The sequence below is a fragment of the Topomyia yanbarensis genome, chromosome 3 (assembly GCF_030247195.1).
Source record: "Topomyia yanbarensis strain Yona2022 chromosome 3, ASM3024719v1, whole genome shotgun sequence".
In the NCBI taxonomy this organism is placed as follows: domain Eukaryota; kingdom Metazoa; phylum Arthropoda; class Insecta; order Diptera; family Culicidae; genus Topomyia; species Topomyia yanbarensis.
The window spans coordinates 207,238,980-207,259,171 of NC_080672.1; the positions used below are offsets into that span (position 1 = coordinate 207,238,980).

The following is a 20,192-nucleotide window of genomic DNA, read 5'->3' on the forward strand; positions in this document are numbered from 1 at the left end:
TACTCTATGCTATGCTAGTATGACTCATCGCACCCTGGGACGCACTGCAGCTAGCACTATGGAAGCCCTTGATCCCCCTGCCACAGTCGAGCCATTGCAGCCAGCGTTCACCAGTCGTCTCGGTCCTGTGTGCAGAAGTGGTGAAGGGGTCTTCCAAATCGATACCAATGGCAAGTACGAACCTGATTTTGTTAATGCAAGCATTGATCAGCTCCTCGCTTCCAGTCAATTGCGGCATTCAAACCTACAAATATATTACCAGAATGCCGGTGGTATGAATTCAGTAATCGAAGATTATTTGGTAGCAAGTTCGGATGAATGCTTCGACATAATCGCCCTCACAGACACGTGACTTAGCGATAACACTCTGTCAGTGCAAGCATTTGGTGCCAACTACGATGTTTTCCGAACTGATCGCAACTCACGCAACAGTCTCAAGGCTACCGGCGGCGTGGTACTTGTGGCTATCCATCGTCGATTGAAAGCGCAACTGATTGACGATACTTTGGGGGTCTGTGTCGAGCAGGTGTGGGTGCGAATCAAACTGGCTGGCTACGCACTTTTAATGTAGAATACATTTAAGCTTTCAATATAGGGGTCCCGTTTCAAAATATCGGCTGCGGCACCGCGTCAGATTTTGAACGTTAATAACTTTTATCATACTTAACAGAATGATTTGATTTTTAGGCCAATTTGTTGAAAATATGTTCCTCTATGCTGTATTAAAATTTTAAGTATGTATAACATGCACTAATAACAAAAAATTGTGTTTTGAAAAATCTTTCGAAAACGACTCGGAAAAGTGAAAATTTTCAGCCCATCCCGCACAGAGCCGTCAAAATGGTGGACCAACCGAACAATAAAATAATGAAAAGTTTATATATAGGTCCACTACATGTTTGTTTTATGATTATTCGTATTTGGTTGCTTGACGAGAGCAGTTAGTGGGGGAAAGACGGCATACTCCTTTGGTTAGGCCATTAGAAGCCGGACGGAAAGGAAAGGCTCACGCACGGCACGAGAACGAGCGAGAAAGCGATAGTAGTGCATATTAGCGCGATTATATAAATATCTGTCGGTCGGTTTTTCTCATTCGTATTCGTTCAAGTACTAGCAAGCAGCCAGTCCACCGAAGTAAAGCAGTTGGCAATGACGACGGTCCGAAAAAGTGCCCCAGCTACTGGTGACTCATCGGAACTGTCGCCCTGCAAGAATTTCGCCCCAACTAAAGGGCAACTAATCTGTAGGCTATCGTTCCAGCGTCTATATAAGAAATACGATGTGTGGAACGAAAGAAAGAGAATTTAAATTATCCTCTCTCGCTCGTTTTCGTGCACTGCTTTTCCATTCCTTTCTGCTGCTAATACCATCATAACTTAAACGAATGTGCATGTTCCCCCACCATCTCATGGCCAGTGTTGCCACAATTGCATGTTGCTATTACACTTTGAATTATTTTATCGATCCTCTCTAGTATTGATAAAATATAGAACGTGCAAAGTACACTAGTCGCATGCTTTTATTCGAACTTTTTGGCAGCCTCCGTTGATTAACTGCATAAATCGATTTGTTTGTGCAGCTCCTTGCTAGTAGCAAACTAAATAGCCTTTATCAGCGCTAACAAATAACACAAAAGAATTTAAATTTGTGAAAATATTTTCCTTCCTTCTTTTCAAATCTGTAACATTCTTTGAAAATATTGTTTGAATGTTGTTATTGAAAAACTGAACATGCAAGTTTGCTAGCACTGGCCACTACATTGAAGGCGATGGAAAGACAGAATATTCGTTTTGGTTATGCTAGTATTGGTAGCCGAACGGAAAGGAAAGGCGCAGGAATGGAACGAAAACGAGCGAGAGAGCGATAGTAGTGCTTTCTCGTGTGTTTATATATGAATATTGGTCAGTCGGTTTTTCTCATCATTCGTATTCGTTCAAGCACTAGCAAGCAGCCAGTCCACCGAAGGAAAGCAGTTGGCAATGGCGATGGACGGAAACAGTGCCCCAGCTACTGGTGACTCATCGGAACTGTCGCCCTGCAAGAATTTCGCCCCAACTAAAGGGCAACTAATCTGTAGGCTATCGTTCCAGCGTCTGGTTCGTGAGATTGTACAGGACTGCAAAGTCGAGCTACGCTTACAAACCTCAGTCGTAATGATGCCCCGAGAAGCCAACGATGCCTACTGGTTCGAGAATGCAAAATAGTGCGCCTGGTTTGTTCGAGAATGCAAAATACTGCACCAAACGCATAACTTTCAGGCCAAATATATTAAACTGGCTCACCGTGTCGCGGGGAGTGCGTCTGAATTATGCTCCCGCAATAAAACAATAAACGGTTCTTTTCAGGACCAATTAATTGTGTTCTAATAAGAGTTAAACTGAAATATCCATTTGAGGTGTTTAACAATTTTCAGCAAGTAGGTTAGAAATACGATATGTGGATAGAAAGAGAATTTAAATTATCCTCGCTCGTTTTCGCGCACTGCTTTTCCATTCCTTTCTGCTGCTAATACATCATAAATTAAACGAATGTGCGTGTTCCCCACCATCCCATGGCCAGTGTTGCCACAATTGCATGTTGCTATTACACTTTGAATTATTTTTTCGATTCTCTCTAGTGTTGATAAAATATAGAACGTGCAAAGTACACTAGTCGCGTGCTTTTATTCGAACTTTTTGGCAGCCTCCTTTGATTAACTGCATAAATCATTAGATTTAAATTAACGTCTCGAAGTGAAGTCACGATGCTCCGGTTATGTCACAGACATTACCCACCCATCTTTTTTTAGTTTAGTAGAGCGAATACGAATTACTATCGCTCTCTCGCTTGCTCGTTTTCGGGCTATGTTCCTTTTCATTCTTTCCTGCTACTAATACTAGCATAATCAAAACGAATGTGCGTCTTCCCACCATCCATTTAGTGAGCAGTGTTGCCAAACGCATTTTCAGTTTTTCATCAATAACATTTCAACAATATTTTCAAAGAATGCTGTAGATTCGAAAAAAAGAAAAATAGTTGGTGATGGAAAAGAATTCCCAATTAGAATTTTTAACCATAATTATAACGAATCATTTGAAAATTTCACATGCAAACGTAATTTCGTTGCATATCATTAGATTTGGATTAACGTCACAAGTGTAGTTACGACACTCCAGTTATGTCGCAGACATTACCCACCCATCTTTTAATGTAGAATATTTAGTCTAGAAATCAGAATGTTCCAATGGTCGTTTCAGGCGACTTCAACATAGATGTTTCAAAACAAGAGAATTTGAAATTTGTTTATTTTATGAATGAATGTTTCAAGCTTCGTTTGATCTCTGATCCATCACAAGCAACTACACTTGCAGGCACATGCATTGATCTTGTATTTGTCAAAAACGTCAATGCAGAAACCCGAAGATATATTTCGTACTTTTCATATCACAGACCAATACTTTTTTTAATTGATCCAGTGGTTTAATTTCAAATGTAAACAACGCTTGAAAAATTATAACCGGTTGACGACCTACACCTACACCAATCATGTCAGAATCACCTCCTGGACAACAGCTAAGCCCGGAAATAGTAAGAAGTCAGAAGCATCCAACGAAAATCGAAGCCAGCGCATCTCCCCACCAAGGCCAACAACGCCAACAAAAACGGTCCTTGTCAGGACCACCATCATTTTTGTAAAGAATAATTTGAAATATTCCTCGCCCAAATCACCTTTTGTCCGAAAATTCCAATGAATATCAACATATTTGAAGAACGTGTTCCTTATGTATTCTACATCTCTCCGGTTATGTCGCAGACATTACCCACCCATCTTTTTTCTTTGCGTGGATTATCTTCCACCGGACCGCACTCGCGATTCGACATTGGTTGATTCACATACTGAGTCACTGGAACGGATTTCCGCTCAAGCAAGCCCGGTTGATGAGATCCTGATTGTTGGTGATTTCAATTTCTCCGGATTAAAATGGCGCTCTGCTTCTGACGGATTTATGTTCGCTGATCCCGAACTGTCATCTTTTCATGCTGGTATCACCAGTTTGCTTGACTGCTACAGTCTAAATCTGCTGCGCCAAACGAATAATGTGGTGAACGAGAACAACAGAATCCTTGATCTCTGTTTTTCGAGCAAATCTGACCACGCGCCAAAAGTTACCGCAGCACCGTTCCCCTGGTAAAGACTGTTAGACACCACCCTCCCCTGCATATATTGCTTGAAGCGATTCGAGTGAAGCATGACTGCAATGCTTCTGACACCGTCAGCTATAATTTTAGAAAAGCCGACTATAATAGCATTATTGACTTCCTGTCGAATATCCACTGGACTGAAATTCTCGACAATGATCATGTCAACGTTGCAGTGCAGACCTTCTCCAATGTTATGAGCTATGCTATCGATCGCTATGTACCCAAAAGAAGTGGCCTTCAATCTAAGCACCCAGCGTGGCACACTGCCGAGCTGAGACGGTTAAAAGCGACTAAAAGAGCCGCTCTGAAGAAGTACTCCAAGTTTGGGGGCTACGTGTTGCGACAACACTACGTCCTTGTTAACCAAGTTTATAAAAAGACATCGAAGCGTTGCCATGCCGATTACTTGCGAAACGTGCAACGTAAGTTGAAGTCCGAACCTAAAACATTCTGGAAGCATGTAAACGAGCAAAGAAAGGCATCCGGGTTGCCTTCAACGATGAGCTATGGAGGACGTATGAGCTCTAGTTTACAGGAGATCTGCCAACTATTCTCTCAAAAGCTCGCGAGTGTTTTCTCCAACGAGAAACTGACACCGACCCAGGCTTCACGCGCGGCTCTCAATGTACCTTAATCATACCAGTCTTTGCACTCTATCAATATCGACAATAATATGGTACAACTGGCGATTAGCAAAATGAAGGCTTCAACCTCGGCAGGCCGAGATGGTATACCAACTATTATTCTAAAAAAATGCTCTGTCGGTCTAATTGAACCTCTTTGTCATCTGATTCAATTGTCGCTAACAACCGGACTATTTCCCGAACTCTGGAAATCCTCCTTCATGTTTCCAGTTCACAAAAAGGTGATAAAAAGGTAGTTGACAACTACCGTGGTATTACAACGCTAAGCGCAGTTCCTAAGCTGTTTGAAATGGCTGTGTTGGAACCCATCTCCAGCCACTACAAACAGTATATCTCCGAGACTCAGCATGGATTTATGCCGAAACGTTCAACATCTACGAATCTTCTGTCGTTCACAACATATGTTACAGATGCTATGTCGGACGGCCTTCAAACTGACGTTATCTACACGGACCTTTCAGCTGCTTTTGACAACATAAATCACGCTATTGCAGTGGCAAAATTGGATAGACTTGGCTTTGGTACTAATATTCTCCGTTGGATGCAATCGTATCTCAGTGATCGTCGTCTAGCAGTCAAGATAGTTGATTGTGTATCCGAAGAGTTCTTTGCTTCATCTGGTATTCCGCAAGGCAGCCATTTTGGTCCATTGATTTTTCTTCTGTATTTCAACGACGTTAACTTTTGTTTAGAAGGACCACGGTTGTCTTTCGCCGACGACCTCAAGTTATACCATAGAATCCGGAATACTGATGATGCAGCTTTCCTTCAACGCCAACTGGAAACCTTTGCGGAATGGTGCGAGATCAACCGATTGACCCTAAACCCCAAGAAATGTACGGTCATTACGTTCTCGAGGAAAAAAACGCCAATTCGATTCGATTACTGTCTAGCTGAATCCACAATTGACAGAGCGAATTGCGTCAAAGATCTCGGAGTTTTTCTCGATGAACAACTGACGTATAAACAGCATATCAGCTATATTGTCGCTGTTTGGGGTTCATAATGAGAATATCAAAGCACTTTTCAGATATTTACTGCTTGAAATCTCTCTACTGCTCACTCGTTCTATCAACTCTGGAATATTGTTCAGTTGTGTGGAACCCTCATTATCTCAACGGTGTCCATCGAATTGAGGCAGTACAGCGCAGATTTGTTCGGTTTGCCCTTCGTCGATTGCCTTGGAGCAACCCTCACCAGCTGCCAAGATATGAAAGCCGGGGTTTGCTTATTGGACTCGATACATTGCAAGAGCGACGGGATCTATTCCGTGCTATGACGATTTCGGATATTTTACAAGATCGAATTGACTGCCCCGGCTTCTCAGTGCGATAAACATGAACGTTCGCCCTCGCGCCCTTCGCAATAATTTATTCCTCCGATTACCTCTTCGCCAGACTAACTATGGAGTAAACGGTGCCATCATTGGTTTGCAGCGGACCTTCAATAGAGTGTCTTCCGAGTTCGATCTTCACATTCCCCGTAGCAGATTACAATTTGACTTTTTAAATAGATTAAGAAATTATCATTAGGACCACACTGTGTCTGTTGATATTAATTAATTATAACTAATCGATTCAGTGATGATCATCATTCATATTTTTCCATTTTTAGTAATTTTTTTTAGGGTGCCGACAACCGACCACATTTTTCAAAATGGTAAACAGTTATCATTTTACTAAACTGTTAATAACTTTTTTTAAATTCTTCGATAAGTTATTAGCTAATGCCTCTAGCTTTCTATTGGTATGTTTATTCCCATATATTGTTTAATTGGAGTAATGTTGTGAGCCAAAAACAAAAGTGTTCCGACAACCGAACACATTCCCCTACATAAATAATGCATCTCTACCAGGCATTGCATTTATCGCTCATATGAGTAAATGCGCCCCGATAGTTTGCTACTGTGACAATAAAAACTCACATTTCACACGAAAAGTTATTGGCACTCACACAACTTCTCCGGATAAATACAACGTGTTATTTCTCCGGATAAATAAAACAGCCGGAGAATGAGTGAATGAGTTTATCATGGTATCCTCTTTGCGTTCGCTGCTTTGCTGCCGTTATTCCAAAACACGAAAAAACAAGTTGTTCGGATTCGATGTTTTTTTTCTGTATATTAGCCGAACCCACAAATTTAGGTGAAGGGAAATTTTGCATACATGTATGACCGGCCACTAATACTAAAATGTATACGTCAACTGAAATATTGCCTTCGAGGTACAGTCATATTGAAATAAACCACCACCGAGAACGGACCACGAAGAATAAATTTCAACGCTACCCAAGTGCTAAGGTTTTTTAATAAAGGTGCAGTCGACCGCGTAGCAGAAGTTTGAATTTCGTTACACCGAACCCTACCGAAGTTTCGTGTCCACTGAAATATTTCGGATTCAAATTCGCCAATCCGACCCGTAAATTCCGTGGTCTCTTTGCTGGTCTACAACCTTCCTTCCGGAACTTAAATATTAGCCGCACGTCGTACCTATCTTTTGAATGATCAAACACAACAGGGTCCAACATAAATTTGGTGCCGTGACCAGGATTGTGCAGCCGAATTAATTAGGGATTGACCGAAAAGGTGGTTCCGGGCGCAATTGTGAGACGTGAATTCGACGCCGTTGTTTGCCACCATTCCAGTTCCAGGGAGCCAAGCCACGCTTGGGCGCCATCGCTGTTTGCTATTATAATACAAGGCCTATTACAAATAGGCGTCAGGTAATTATGATTCCAACGCCTCGTGCTGTTACACCAGATGCCCTTTAGATTCTCGATTTCTATTTCGAGTGTTTGTCATCGCCGAGAGCTTTGAGGTGTACCTACCAAGCCGCCACTTGCTAAAAGGACAGCAGCCATTCCCAGTTCGAGAGACCAAGCCGTTTATGAGCGCCATAGCTGATCGCCATTGAAGATTAATCAAATACAACGCCTACTTTAAATTGGCGTCAGGTAATTGTAATTCCAACGCCATAGCCTGTAAACCCAGGTACCCTTTAGTTTATTTTTCCTTTCGAGTTTTTGCCGATCATCAGAACTTTGGAGTTCCTCCTGCTATAGTTATCGCCGTCAGTCCCAATCCGGGAAACCAAGCCACGTTAGGACACAATCGACATTTGCTATTAGCTAGCAATTGGATACGAAGCCCTCCAAATATAAACGCCATTGTGAAGATTTTCCTCGCCACGTGACCTTATACTGAAGCTCGCTTGAAGCCGTCGGTAGTAATCCAGATTCCTGAGTTATTTTATACAAGGCATATTTAAGCATTATTAAGGTGACATTGACCTGCTGCGATGGAGGACTATACGAAGAAGCACCGTGCTACGGTGCGACGATCGACGCTAACATCATCTCTGAGTCGAGCTATGGAATTTCTAGACGCCTTCGACGAGGAACGGGACAGGTTCGAGGTGTCACTGCGCATGGAGGACCTCAACGAGATTCGACGAGAGCTAGAAGAAGTGCAATCTACGCTAGAGGAGCTGGAGACGAGCGCAGAAGGTATGGCTACTAATCTAGAGCACAGATCCTCGTTTGAGAGACAGTTTTTTTAAATAAAAGCTGGCCTAATGTCCAAATTACCTACTCCCGTTATTCCTAATGAATCGCTACTCCAAAATTCACTCCCTCGGGGTCCTTCCGCAATCAGGGGTCTAAAATTGCCGTCGATATCACTGCCGGAGTTCTCTGGCGACTATAAGGATTGGCGTGTATTCTATGACACGTTTTATGCGTTGATTCATACGAACCGGGATCTTCCAGACATTCAAAAATTTCATTATCTAAGAGCTGCAGTGAAAGGTGAAGCAGCTCAGTTGATCGAGTCCGTTGATATCTGCGCTGCAGATTATGTGAGTACGTGGGATACGCTGGTTAATCGATATTCCAATGAATATCTGATGAAAAAAAGACGCCTACAAGCGCTATTTGACATTCCTCGCATGGAAAGAGAAACCGCTGCTGAGTTGCATACGATTGTCGATGTCTTCGAGAGACATGTCAAGGGATTGAACCAGATGGGAGAACCGACAGAAGCATGGAGCACAATTCTTGAGCATTTGCTATGCTCACGGCTTCACGACGACACGCTTAAGGCTTGGGAGGACTACGCATCAACCATGAATCAACCGACCTACAAGAATCTTGTCGATTTTTTGCATCGTAGGAATCGTGTTCTTGAATCTATTTCCGTAAATCATCACCACGCTCCACAGCACCCCGTGGTTTGCTCTCACGTGGCTGCTTCAAAATCCGATGGTCGCGGAAACTCAGCGAATTTTGCTTCTGGTAGCGCTTCGCTTAAATGTCACGCTTGCGAACAGCGTCACCCACTTTTGAAATGTTTCAAGTTTACCAAAATGTCGACTTCTGATCGATTGAATGTTGTCAATTCAAAGCGATTGTGCTTGAATTGTTTTAGAAGTACCCATTATGTTCGAGAGTGCCCTTCTCAAGACAACTGCCGCGTCTGTGGAAGGCGTCACCATACAATGATTCACCCAGGCTACGATGAAACCTATGCGCGAGCGGTTCCTGACTCAAGGTCGTCGAGGTTTCAACAACCAACTCGAGCAACGGTGCATGTCACTCAGTGTGACGAAGATCTTACCGAACCTGTGTTGTCAGCCATGACTACCGTTTGTCAATCCACTGAAATAAACTGTATGCCTTTAAGAACCCGGGAGAAGAACGTTATTTTGCCCACTGCGGTGGTTATCATTGTGGACTGCTATGGGAAGGAACATCTGGTTCGTGCACTTTTGGACTGTGCTTCACAGGCTAATTTGATAACAGAGAAAATGGCTCAACTTCTGCGACTAAGGCGTACAAAAACAAGCATAATCGTTAATGGTATTGGGGATCACCCAAAACTGGCAACAGAATCCGTGACGACACAGATCCGTTCCAGAAGGAAACACTTCACAAGCAACATAGATTTTATTATACTAGAGAAAATCATTCCAAGGCTGCCTGGCCAAAACTTTCCTGTTGACCACTGGAAAATTCCTGATGACTTATTCCTTGCTGATCCAGGATTCAACAACGGCAGTAGCATTGATTTGCTCATCAGCAACGAACATTTTTTCACCTTTTTTACGTCCGCAGCAAGGATCGAACTGTCCAAGTCCTTGCCACTATTAATCGACAGCGTTTTTGGATGGCTCGTATCAGGATCTGTTAACTCCGAAGATTCTCCAAGTTCTACGTTCACGTGCAGTATCCGATCGATGCCCTTGGTTTCGCTTGATGAAAGGCTAGAAAAATTTTGGAAGATGGAAGAATTGCCAATTAGAACCGATCGTTCACCACAGGAGAAAGAATGCGAGAAATTCTACGCGAGAATTGTTTCTCGAACACCAGAAGGGCGCTACGTAGTTCGCCTTCCACGACACCCCAATTTCGAGACGATGTTAGGTTGCTCTGAAACGATAGCTCGAAAACGGTTCGAGTTGCTTGAACGAAGACTAGAAAGGAACCCACAGTTGAAAGACGAATGCCATCGATTTATGGCAGAATATCTTTCTCTTGGGCACATGCGCCTTGTTGAAAATGAAGATTGCAATGCTTCGGCAGCATACTGCTTTCTCCCGCACCACCCAGTAATTAAAGATGCCAGCACTACTACTAAAGTGCGGGTGGTATTCGATGCCTCTGCCAAGACCAGCACTGGTTTCTCGCTGAATGAATCACTACTCGTAGGTCCCGTTGTGCAAGACGATCTTGTTGCTATTGTTCTTCGATTCAGAACTTACCCCGTTGCACTAGTAGCTGATATAGAAAAAATGTACCGACAGGTTCTGCTCCACCCAGAAGATACAGCCCTGCAGCGCATTTTTTGGCGTTTCCATCCCGACCAGCCTATTCAAATATTTGAGTTGCTGACCGTCACATATGGTATGGCACCATCCTCCTTCTTAGCCACGCGTACGCTCCAGCAACTTGCTTGTGATGAAGGATCAGCCTACCCAAACGGTGCACCCGCCTTGCGGAAGGGATTTTACGTGGATGACTTCATTGGAGGGGCATCAACAATAACGGAAGCAATATGCGTGCGAAACGAGCTCATTGATCTGCTCGGCAAGGGAGGATGTAGTTTACGCAAATGGGCTTCAAATGAGCAACGGGTTCTGAAGGATTTAGATGAAGATAAGATAGCCGTGCAGAACGAACATCGATTCGACACTGAAGAGACAGTTAAAACTCTCGGAATATGTTGGGAACCAAAATACGACACACTTCGATTTGACCCTGAAATGCGCCAGAAAGCAGACAAGCTAACAAAACGTTCAATCCTTTCCGCTATCTCGCAACTATTTGACCCACTGGGTTTAGTTTCGCCTGTGATCGTTCGTGCCAAGATAATCATGCAACAGCTTTGGTCGTTGTCTTGCGGTTGGGATGACGAAATTCCCGAGCCGGTACAAGTGAAATGGAAAAGATATGTACAGCAACTCCAACAACTCTCCAATTTTCGTATTGATCGCTACGCTCTGCTCCCAAATTCAAAAGTACAGTTACACACCTTTGCCGACGCTTCGGAACAAGCGTACGGCTGCTGTATTTACGCACGCTCCATCGACACACACGGCAATATTCGCGTAAAGCTGTTGGCTTCCAAATCACGCGTGGCACCATTGAAACGTGTAACGCTCCCGCGCCTTGAGCTATGTGCAGCAGACTTGGCTGCGAAACTTCACAGCTGCGTCATTCAAGCCCTCAACATAGAAGTAACTGCTTCATATTTCTGGTCGGACTCAATGGTAACACTACAATGGCTAAGGTCAGAACCGAACGTATGGAAAACATTCGTTGCAAATCGGGTCTCGGAAATACAAACGACTACTCAGGGATCTTTCTGGAATCACGTAGCTGGCAAACAAAACCCCGCCGATTTAGTATCGAGAGGAATGGAAGTTGACGAATTTTTAATCAGCAAGTTGTGGACGAACGGACCTGATTGGCTCGGATTTCTACAAAACGGTTGGCCAATTACGAATATTCCCGATTATCCTGAGCAGGGAATTGAACGACGAAAACAGCAAATCGTTTCAGTTGTGAGCTCGCACCCAGCTCACAATTCTATTTTCAACTTGTGTTCCTCCTACAAACGCCTAGTTCGAATCGTCGCATATTGCTTCAAATTCATAAAAAACGCGCAAGCAAAAACCAGATCACAACCAGTCCCGTTTGTTGATCAACCACCTAATCAGCTTTTATCCGTCCAGAACATAGCAGCAGCGAATACACGTCTAATCCAACTAGCCCAAGCTGATTCATTTAAAGAAGAAATACACAATTTGAAATCCTTTCGAAACGCTCGCACATACGTGCGCTATGTCCGTTCATAGATCCTGAAGGTACCATCCGAGTGGGGGGGAGACTACGTCTGTCAGAACAGCCATACCTATCCAAACACCCAGCCCTCCTACCAAACTTCCACCCTTACGCTCGCATGATAGCCAACTTTTATCACCTCAAGTTAATACACGGAGGGGGACGTTTAACGCTCAGTGCTTTGCGAGAAACTTATTGGCCTGTCAATGGCAGAAGATTGGTTCGGAGTGTGTTGCGAAACTGCTACCAGTGCGCCCGAGCCTGTCCTGTTCCCATTGCGCAGCAGATGGGCCAACTACCTGTTCATCGAGTCACACCTAGCAGACCTTTCACCACAACCGGTGTGTACTTTGCCGGTCCGGTATATTTGAAGCCAATTCATAAGCGTGCTGCAGCCGTCAAAGCATACATCTGCATTTTCATCTGTTTCTGCACAAAGGCTGTACACATAGAATTAGTCAGCGACTTATCAACGAAAGCATTTCTTTGTGCGCTTCGTCGTTTTATTGCACGTCGCGGTCGCCCTGCCAATATATATTCCGACAACGGCAAGAATTTCGAGGGTGCGAAAAATGAGCTGGATGAACTGCGCCAATCACTGCTTAATCACCGAACCGCTATACACGAAGCATGCTCCCAGGAATTTATCGTCTGGCACCTGAATCCAACAAAGGCTCCACACTTTGGTGGCCTGTGGGAGGCAGCAGTGAAAGTGGCAAAGAAACAAATGTATCGCCAGTTGGGAAACACAAAACTCAACTTTGAGGATATGGCAACCTTACTAACTCAAATAGAAGCGAGCATGAACTCGCGCCCACTTGTACCAATGACTGACGATCCAAACGACCTGTCCTGCATTACTCCAGCACACTTTTTAATCGGAGCGAGCTTGCATGCACTACCAGAACCTGACATTTGCCATATAAAACATGGAAAATTGGACCACTATCAACACCTGCAAAGAATAAATCAGCAATTTTGGCACTGTTGGCGAACTGAGTACCTGCAAGAGCTGCAACGTGTGACAAGGACGTGCAATCCAAACACCGACATTCAGCCGGGGCGCTTGGTTGTGATTGTGGATGAATTCCAAATTCCAGTCAAATGGCCCCTAGCGCGAATCATTTCCGTGCATCCAGGGAAGGATAACCTCACCCGTGTAGTTTCACTTAAAACGAGCCGTGGAATCATCAAACGACCGGTCACAAAAATATGCTTGTTACCTCTGGAAACCGCCGACGATCAAGCAGTAGGAGATCAAACAACCCAGTCCGATGAAACGTTGGAGATAGATGAGAACAACCCCGACGAAATCGACCGAAACAGCAATATGTAGTATTAAAATGCTACCACGCTACAGTGTTTACTTTGTATTTCTGAAATGTCAAAATGAATTTATGAACAGATATAGGATCATAGTATTAGGTATACATATAGTAGCAATGAGATAAGCAACTGCTGCAATAGTATTAGTAAGATAGTGGGCTCTGAATTGCAGTAGGTAGTCTAAGTTTTGAAATATTGTATTTCAAGGTGGGGGCGATGTTCGGATTCGATGTTTTTTTCTGTATATTAGCCGAACCCACAAATTTAGGTGAAGGGAAATTTTGCATACATGTATGACCGGCCACTAACACTAAAATGTATACGTCAACTGAAATATTGCCTTCAAGGTACAGTCATATTGAAATAAACCACCACCGAGAACGGACCACGAAGAATAAATTTCAACGCTACCCAAGTGCTAAGGTTTTTTAATAAAGGTGCAGTCGACCGCGTAGCAGAAGTTTGAATTTCGTTACACCGAACCCTACCGAAGTTTCGTGTCCACTGAAATATTTCGGATTCAAATTCGCCAATCCGACCCGTAAATTCCGTGGTCTCTTTGCTGGTCTACAACCTTCCTTCCGGAACTTAAATATTAGCCGCACGTCGTACCTGTCTTTTGAATGATCAAACACAACAGGGTCCAACACAAGTCTATCATACTTCTTTGCCGCTTTTCTTTGTAATTAAGTGTGTTTTTTGAAGTTTCAATTGATTTCCACGAAATTAAAATTTTATCACTTTCTCCGGTGAGAAGGAAAAAGTCAAATAAATTTTATCCGGAAAATCATTATCATGCTATTTGTGGAGACGGAGAATTTTGCGACTCATCTTATCTCGGAAAACTTGGACATCGGATAAGCTTCTTCTCGCGTGAGTGAGAGAGAATTACAATGCCTGATCTCTACACTTATTGTAATGATTAAATAAAACACGTATAGTTTAAAATATAGGTAACTCTTAGATACATAACACTGTTTTAAAACAACATTGCGGAAAAACATTTCAAAATTATCACAGTAATGTATTGAAGCTATGAGACAATGTTCACAACATTAAAAAAATTGATTTGCGCCTTTGAGGGTTAATATAACTCCCATGTTTGGAAATGAAGTCAAATGTGATATAAATTGATACAAAAAATATGTTTTGCACATTTCTAAAAGACTTGTTACGACCAACAAAAATGTTGCCAAAAACGGAACCCATTTGTTGCCAATTTGGGTCAACCTCAATTGGATAGGGGGAGATGCCGAAGCAACATACACGAAACCACAATAGACAGGAAGGAAGACAACCAAGTATTCCGACGAAATACTTACCTCGCTTCGACAAAAAACATTTTTAAAAAAATACTATGAAAAATATTTTGAAAAAAAATACTATGGAAAAAAAATTATATTATGGAAGAAATATTATGAAAAGAATACAATTACAAAAAAAAACAACTCGAGCAACACACAAAAACCTGTTTTTATCCACCTAGCGGTGCAATTGTGCCTTTCTCATTCCTCTAAACTATGGCACGGAGGCTGTTTATGTTCAACATAATTGTGGAAATGTCCATTACATTCTTAGTACACTTTGCACTTATACACAACGGCTTGCCAGCCACGAACTTGATGAGCTACGTGTCGACGGTGAAACACTTGAAACAAAAAAATATCATACTTTATCATCCTAATCAGCATTAGATCAATGTTATCTGCTTGCTAACTCATTTTGTCATGCGGGGGTGGCTGGGTGAGAAGGGCGAAAGTCCCATGAACGAACGACTCCCCAGCTTAAATTGGTATGCTTTGTGATATAGTGGTGGTTCAAAGATGATGGAGTTGAAAGGGAGGAGTATGAGGGCTGGATGGGGTGGTGGTCTGAGGGGTGATTAAAGGAGATTTTTAAGGGAAGGAAGTGAACAGTAGAGGGGGGATGTAACCCCTCCCCGTAAACCATCAACTACGCCCCTGTTAAAATCCAGAAACCTTATGCGAGTCAAAAAATTTTTTTTGCCGGGATTAGGTTGACGTTTTTCAGAGTGATTGCCAAACCTTTCTATATGAGAAAGGCAAACATGTGGCAAAATCCATAAAAGTGAATCGTAGTCAAATTTTTTTTTCGAGTTTGCATCAAATCTCGACGTTTCATGCACCTTGAAGACATTTAGCATCAAAAATAAATATTCTGTTTTTAATTTTTCGTATAGTTTATATGAGAAATTTCTGTGTGGCCGCACTCTTAAACCCGTAATTCCGGAACCGGAATTCCGATAGATCCAAAATTCAATAGCAGCCGATGGGAAGGTTGCACCTTTCATTTGAGACTAAGTTTGGGCAAATCGGTCCATCCATCTCTGAGAAAAATGAGTGACATTATTTGACACATACGCACATACATACACACACATACACACACAGATACACACACACACACACACACACACACACATACAGACTTTTTCCGATCTGGACGAACTGAGTCGAATGGGATATGACACTCGGCCCTCCGGACCGGGATTAGGTTGACATTTTACAGAGTGATTGCATAACCTTTCTATATGAGAAAGGCAAAAAATACATTATCCATCTCGAGTCTAAAACAATATTACAAAAAAAGAAATTTACTAAAAACGAGCACAACAGGCAAAAGAACTCGAAATTATTAAAACGAGCAAAGTAAGCAAAAGATCTCGAACAAAAAAAATCACATCTGGGGAAAAAGAAGGAATTGGAGGCAATTAAAGGGCGAACACGAAATTATTGCGACACCGAAAATGTCATGCCAATTTTCTTATAATGTTTAAAATCAAACAAAAATTTTAGGCTAGTTTTATACAGTTTTACATTTCTTATAAAAGAAATGTATAGAATTCGCTCAAACTTTCAAGATTTTTTCCGAGGCCCGGAGGGCCGAGTCTTATATACCAATTGACTCAGCTCGACGATTTGGGACAATGTCTGTGTGTGTGTGTGTATGTAACGGACAAATTCTCATTCGTGTTTCTCAGCAATGGCTGAACCGATCTTATCCAAACCAATTTTAAATGGAAGAACTAAAAAACAGTATGAACGCGACGGGATCTATTCCGTGCTATGACGATTTCGGATATTTTACAAGATCGAATTGACTGCCCCGGCTTCTCAGTGCGATAAACATGAACGTTCGCCCTCGCGCCCTTCGCAATAATTTATTCCTCCGATTACCTCTTCGCCAGACTAACTATGGAGTAAACGGTGCCATCATTGGTTTGCAGCGGACCTTCAATAGAGTGTCTTCCGAGTTCGATCTTCACATTCCCCGTAGCAGATTACAATTTGACTTTTTAAATAGATTAAGAAATTATCATTAGGACCACACTGTGTCTGTTGATATTAATTAATTATAACTAATCGATTCAGTGATGATCATCATTCATATTTTTCCATTTTTAGTAAATTTTTTTAGGGTCCCGACAACCGACCACATTTTTCAAAATGGTAAACAGTTATCATTTTACTAAATTGTTAATAACTTTTTTTTAAGTTGACAAATGAAAATAAATTCTTCGATAAGTTATTAGCTAATGCCTCTAGCTTTCTATTGGTATGTTTATTCCCATATATTGTTTAATTGGAGTAATGTTGTGAGCCAAAAACAAAAGTGTTCCGACAACCGAACACATTCCCCTACATAAATAATGCATCTCTACACTTATTGTAATGATTAAATAAAACACGTATAGTGTAAAATATAGGTAACCCTTAAATACATAACACTGTTTTAAAACAACATTGCGGAAAAACATCTCAAAATTATCACAGTAATGTATTGAAGCTATGAGACAATGTTCACAACATTAAAAAAATTGGTTTGCGCCTTTGAGGGTTAATATGACTCCCATGTTTGGAAATGAAGTCAAATGTGATATAAATTGATACAAAAAATATGTTTTGCACATTTCTAAAAGACTTGTTACGACCAACAAAAATGTTGCCAAAAACGGAACCCATTTGTTGCCAATTTGGGTCAACCTCAATTGGATAGGGGGAGATGCCGAAGCAACATACACGAAACCACAATAGACAGGAAGGAAGACAACCAAGTATTCCGACGAAATACTTACCTCGCTTCGACAAATGTTGTCGACACAAAACATTTTTAAAAAAATACTATGAAAAATATTTTGAAAAAAAATACTATGGAAAAAAAATTATATTATGGAAGAAATATTATGAAAAGAATACAATTACAAAAAAACAACTCGAGCAACACACAAAAACCTGTTTTAATCCACCTAGCGGTGCAATTGTGCCTTTCTCATTCCTCTAAACTATGGCACGGAGGCTGTTTATGTTCAACATAATTGTGGAAATGTCCATTACATTCTTAGTACACTTTGCACTTATACACAACGGCTTGCCAGCCACGAACTTGATGAGCTACGTGTCGACGGTGAAACACTTGAAACAAAAAAATATTATACTTTATCATCCTAATCAGCATTAGATCAATGTTATCTGCTTGCTAACTCATTTTGTCATGCGGGGGTGGCTGGGTGAGAAGGGCGAAAGTCCCATGAACGAACGACTCCCCAGCTTAAATTGGTATGCTTTGTGATATAGTGGTGGTTCAAAGATGATGGAGTTGAAAGGGAGGAGTATGAGGGCTGGATGGGGTGGTGGTCTGAGGGGTGATTAAAGGAGATTTTTAAGGGAGGGGAGTGAACAGTAGAGGGGGGGTGTAACCCCTCTCCGTAAACCATCAACTACGCCCCTGTTAAAATCCAGAAACCTTATGCGAGTCAAAAATTTTTTTTTGCCGGGATTAGGTTGACGTTTTTCAGAGTGATTGCCAAACCTTTCTATATGAGAAAGGCAAACATGTGGCAAAATCCATAAAAGTGAATCGTAGTCAAATTTTTTTTTCGAGTTTGCATCAAATCTCGACGTTTCATGCACCTTGAAGACATTTAGCATCAAAAATAAATATTCTGTTTTTAATTTTTCGTATAGTTTATATGAGAAATTTCTGTGTGGCCACACTCTTAAACCCGTAATTCCGGAACCGGAATTCCGATCGATCCAAAATTCAATAGCAGCTGATGGGAAGGTTGCACCTTTCATTTGAGACTAAGTTTGGGCAAATCGGTCCATCCATCTCTGAGAAAAATGAGTGACATTATTTGACACATACGCACATACATACACACACACATACACACACAGATACACACACACACACAAACAGACTTTTTCCGATCTGGACGAACTGAGTCGAATGGGATATGACACTCGGCCCTCCGGACCGGGATTAGGTTGACGTTTTACAGAGTGATTGCATAACCTTTCTATATGAGAAAGGCAAAAAATACATTATCCATCTCGAGTCTAAAACAATATTACAAAAAAAGAAATTTACTAAAAACGAGCACAACAGGCAAAAGAACTCGAAATTATTAAAACGAGCAAAGTAAGCAAAAGATCTCGAACAAAAAAAAATCACATCTGGGGAAAAAGAAGGAATTGGAGGCAATTAAAGGGCGAACACGAAATTATTGCGACACCGAAAATGTCATGCCAATTTTCTTATAATGTTTAAAATCAAACAAAAATTTTAGGCTAGTTTTATACAGTTTTACATTTCTTATAAAAGAAATGTATAGAATTCGCTCAAACTTTCAAGATTTTTTCCGAGGCCCGGAGGGCCGAGTCTTATATACCAATTGACTCAGCTCGACGATTTGGGACAATGTCTGTGTGTGTGTGTGGCTGTGTGTGTGTATGTAACGGACAAATTCTCATTCGTGTTTCTCAGCAATGGCTGAACCGATCTTATCCAAACCAATTTTAAATGGAAGAACTAAAAACAGTATGAACGCTATTAATTTGTTTTTGATTCTGATGTTTAGTTTCCAAGATATGAATGTTTGAATGCGTAAAAATGGCGTTTTTTGCAGTTTTTTTTTAAATTATCTGCCGAAATTGACAATATAGATTACCAGTTTATATGTTTTTAGACAGCTTTAACGAATACCTGTCGAACAAGCTATAGATGGTTAAAATCGGACTATTATCAAAAGAGATATTTAACATTAAATGCGGACGAAAGATTTTTATCATTTCCCATTGCCAGAAATATGACCAAAAACCAAATCTATTATTAACGCCAAAACGGCTTATTTTAGGTCAATAGTATCTTCGGAGAATTTAATGGAGGCAATATGCCCTTTCATTTGGTATTGTGGTTTTGCTGATTAATCCCCCTATGAGTGAAATGTTTTCACAAATTTTCTTAGAAGTGATTATATCGAAATGATGTCTTCAGCAAATTTGTAGCTCTTGCTTTTGCGAATAACTTTACTAAAGACTTTAAATAACTATTTTGAATACTTTAAAAATTATGGCTTGTTGTTTGTTGATTACTCTTTGTCGCCTATTTATTGTTCAATATAGTAATAATCCATTGAAATAAGCTAAACATTATTTCGATAAAACGAATTTTGTATTTCATTTTACTATCTACAACCGCTAGAAATAATCACCGAACACTTCCAAGTTGTCTGGAAGGAACTTGATAACTTATCAGTACAAAAATGTTCATTCTAACTTATAACCATCGGATCGATCTGAAACATATCGGAAAATGGAAAGCGAAATAAATAGCTCCAAGCAACGGCGTAGCCAAAAGAAGGTTTTGGGGTTTAACACCATACAACCCCCTCCACCACAC

The 20,192-nt window shown here is 41.3% G+C and overlaps 2 protein-coding genes across 16 annotated transcripts in view; both read left to right on the forward strand.

Moving 5' to 3' along the window:
* Window positions 1-20,192, forward strand: part of LOC131689268 (voltage-gated potassium channel subunit beta-2) — a 1,724,569-nt gene that overhangs the window by 1,575,627 nt on the left and 128,750 nt on the right. The window lies entirely within an intron of this gene.
* The window catches only part of LOC131689266 (uncharacterized), a 169,544-nt gene continuing 153,168 nt past the window's right edge, over window positions 3,817-20,192 (forward strand). Inside the window, exon 1 of one of the 2 annotated variants that reach the window (XM_058974230.1) lies at window positions 3,817-19,779. In XM_058974230.1, the coding sequence (XP_058830213.1) occupies window positions 8,399-12,178 (3,780 nt within the window). In that variant the 5' untranslated portion in view covers window positions 3,817-8,398 and the 3' untranslated portion in view covers window positions 12,179-19,779. The remainder of the gene's footprint in view (window positions 19,780-20,192) is intronic. The other variant, XM_058974231.1, reaches the window with a different exon arrangement.